General features: G+C 41.7%; 2 protein-coding genes across 2 annotated transcripts in view; one reads left to right on the top strand and one right to left on the bottom strand. All coding sequences in view use genetic code 11, as the record gives it.

Annotated features, from left to right (window-relative positions):
- Nucleotides 1–419, bottom strand: part of EGR_00002 (hypothetical protein) — a gene marked incomplete at both ends in the record, with an annotated part of 5554 nt that extends 5135 nt beyond the window's left edge. The window contains one exon of the mRNA XM_024489251.1: nt 245–419. Coding sequence (XP_024355929.1) covers nt 245–419 — 175 coding nt within the window. The remainder of the gene's footprint in view (nt 1–244) is intronic.
- Nucleotides 420–793: 374 nt separating this feature from the next.
- Nucleotides 794–2002, top strand: EGR_00001 (hypothetical protein; the record flags this gene model as incomplete). The annotated part of the gene is made up of 3 exons (XM_024489250.1): nt 794–874; nt 1514–1716; nt 1975–2002. 3 exons carry the CDS (start codon nt 794–796, stop codon nt 2000–2002), a joined length of 312 nt encoding a protein of 103 aa, XP_024355928.1.
- Between the last annotated feature and the right edge of the window lie 11 nt (nt 2003–2013).

Raw genomic sequence — 2013 nt, 5'->3', positions numbered from 1 at the left:
TATGGACATATGCCCCATCAAAAACCGGTGCTGACAATTCCACTTTAACTTCAGGACGAGGGGCTTTTTTCACTATCACAGAAATATCCAACTTCGTTCTTCCGATTTCCAGTGTCTTTGCTAACTGCAATTTAAAAATGAATGTCAAATCAAATTTTGAATGTGCGTAATGCAAAAGGCTACTGTTCTCAAATATTAAGACTTCATGCAGGAGAGTTATGGTAAGATGTTTTATACTTTGTACTTGAAGAAGTGTTCTTAAAATATTTCGCACGAAAATTGTTTGAAAATTGCTTACTTAAATGTCCTACTAATGGAAGTATAGCGCAATCCTCTAAGCTGTAACTTGTTAATGGAAGGAAAGAGAAGGATATTGCATTAAGGCAGAAAATTGGAAAGTGCAGGCGACTCACTGGCATGGTGGAAATTAGTATCAACTGGGTGGCATTGATGCAAGTGCTGAGAGTATACGTTACTTCTCCATTGAACAGGATGTCGTAAAATATAAAGGAGCAGGAGCGAACAAGACTTCCGACAGATTCCACATGGAATTTTGCCCCATTTGTGGATAAGTATTCTGGTGCGTCCTTCAAGATGCTGTCAATTATGGATTCGACGGTGGAGCCTGTGCAAGTTGTGTCAACAGAAGCCTTTTTCACTCACCGTAACCGAGAATGGCGACTGGCAGCAACGCCACTAGAAGCAGTATGCTATTGACGAGAAAGTGCTGCATGTCACACGGTTGGTGCTTTTTAGCTTACCGCCTTAGTTTCGTTTTTATGTCCTTTGTAGAATGAAGCGGTTGTATCAGATAAAAGGGATGGGAGATTTGGAGGTCACATCAGGTGGCACCATAATCAAGCTTGCTGACTCGGTCCCAAAACAACTTTCAACTCCTAAAATAGCCTTAATCTAGGTATGCCAAATTGTGGAAGGAATTCAGCAACATAAAAAAGCGTGTTTTTGTAATGCTCAGGGATCTTGTCTACGAAGGTTACTCTTCCACCGCAAGTGTAACCCTGCTTAATGTGCGGCCTGGCTCCTCTAAATATGTTTGCTTGAATTTAAACCATGTGGTTGCGGTTGCATAAGGCGAGAAAGGTGGAAAACTTGGAGGTCACATCAGATGGCACCATAGTCAGGCTACCTGAATGGCACCAAGTTCTAACGCGAGTGAATAAAAGGCTGCGGGCTATGCAGCCTTCTAAAGGACCCTATTCTAATAGCGTGAAAAAGGAGAAAGGAAATCGTCTTTATGAATGAGCGTGTTATGGTGATACTTGCGAATCTTGTTTACCAAGGTTACCCTTCCATTGTCAGTGCAAGCCTTAGTGATGTATAGAAGTGTTTAAATAAATGGAAAGTCCATGATTCCTGTTCCGAATACCTAGAGGTTGCACGTCTGAAACGCAACAACAGGAGCGTGTTTTAGTCCTACTTATTTTTACATTCTGCCAACACCATCAGTCCGCCCATGTTATTTCTCATAGCAATGAACTGATGTTACCGACAGTTACAATCGCTTCAGCGGGTCTGCTGTGTTGTCTGCGGTTTACTACCCCCCCCTTTGTACAATCAATGCAAAGTTCAGGGTTGGAATATCCTCTGTATTACCACTTTGCATGGGTGCATCGGATGCTACCTTCAAAAGACTGGAATCTTACCAATTCCTCATTTCAGAAGCGCATGTTATCAAGAGGTTGAACAACAACGGATGTACGGGTGACGGATAATTCTCAAGACATTTTTACAGTATACACTTATTATTGCTAGATGGCACAAGTCGACTTTTGTTTGCATCTAGGCATCATATTGTGCTTGCTTGCAAACATTTTTTACTGCAATACACAGTACGGTGTTTTCTAAATGAAGTCGCTTTAACCCTTCATTCCTAGTCTTTTCACAATTACTTGGTAGTAGATGCATTATCCACATCGTTATGCCACCCATGTTAAGGGAATGTATCAAATGCAGCTGCAGCACCCTCCTAGAGGGTACTTGAGTATGTTCTTC

The sequence above is a fragment of the Echinococcus granulosus genome (genome assembly GCF_000524195.1).
Source record: "Echinococcus granulosus chromosome Unknown EG_S00001, whole genome shotgun sequence".
In the NCBI taxonomy this organism is placed as follows: domain Eukaryota; kingdom Metazoa; phylum Platyhelminthes; class Cestoda; order Cyclophyllidea; family Taeniidae; genus Echinococcus; species Echinococcus granulosus.
The sequence above is the reverse complement of the archived record's forward strand: the minus strand, read 5'-3'. Positions and strand labels throughout refer to the sequence as shown.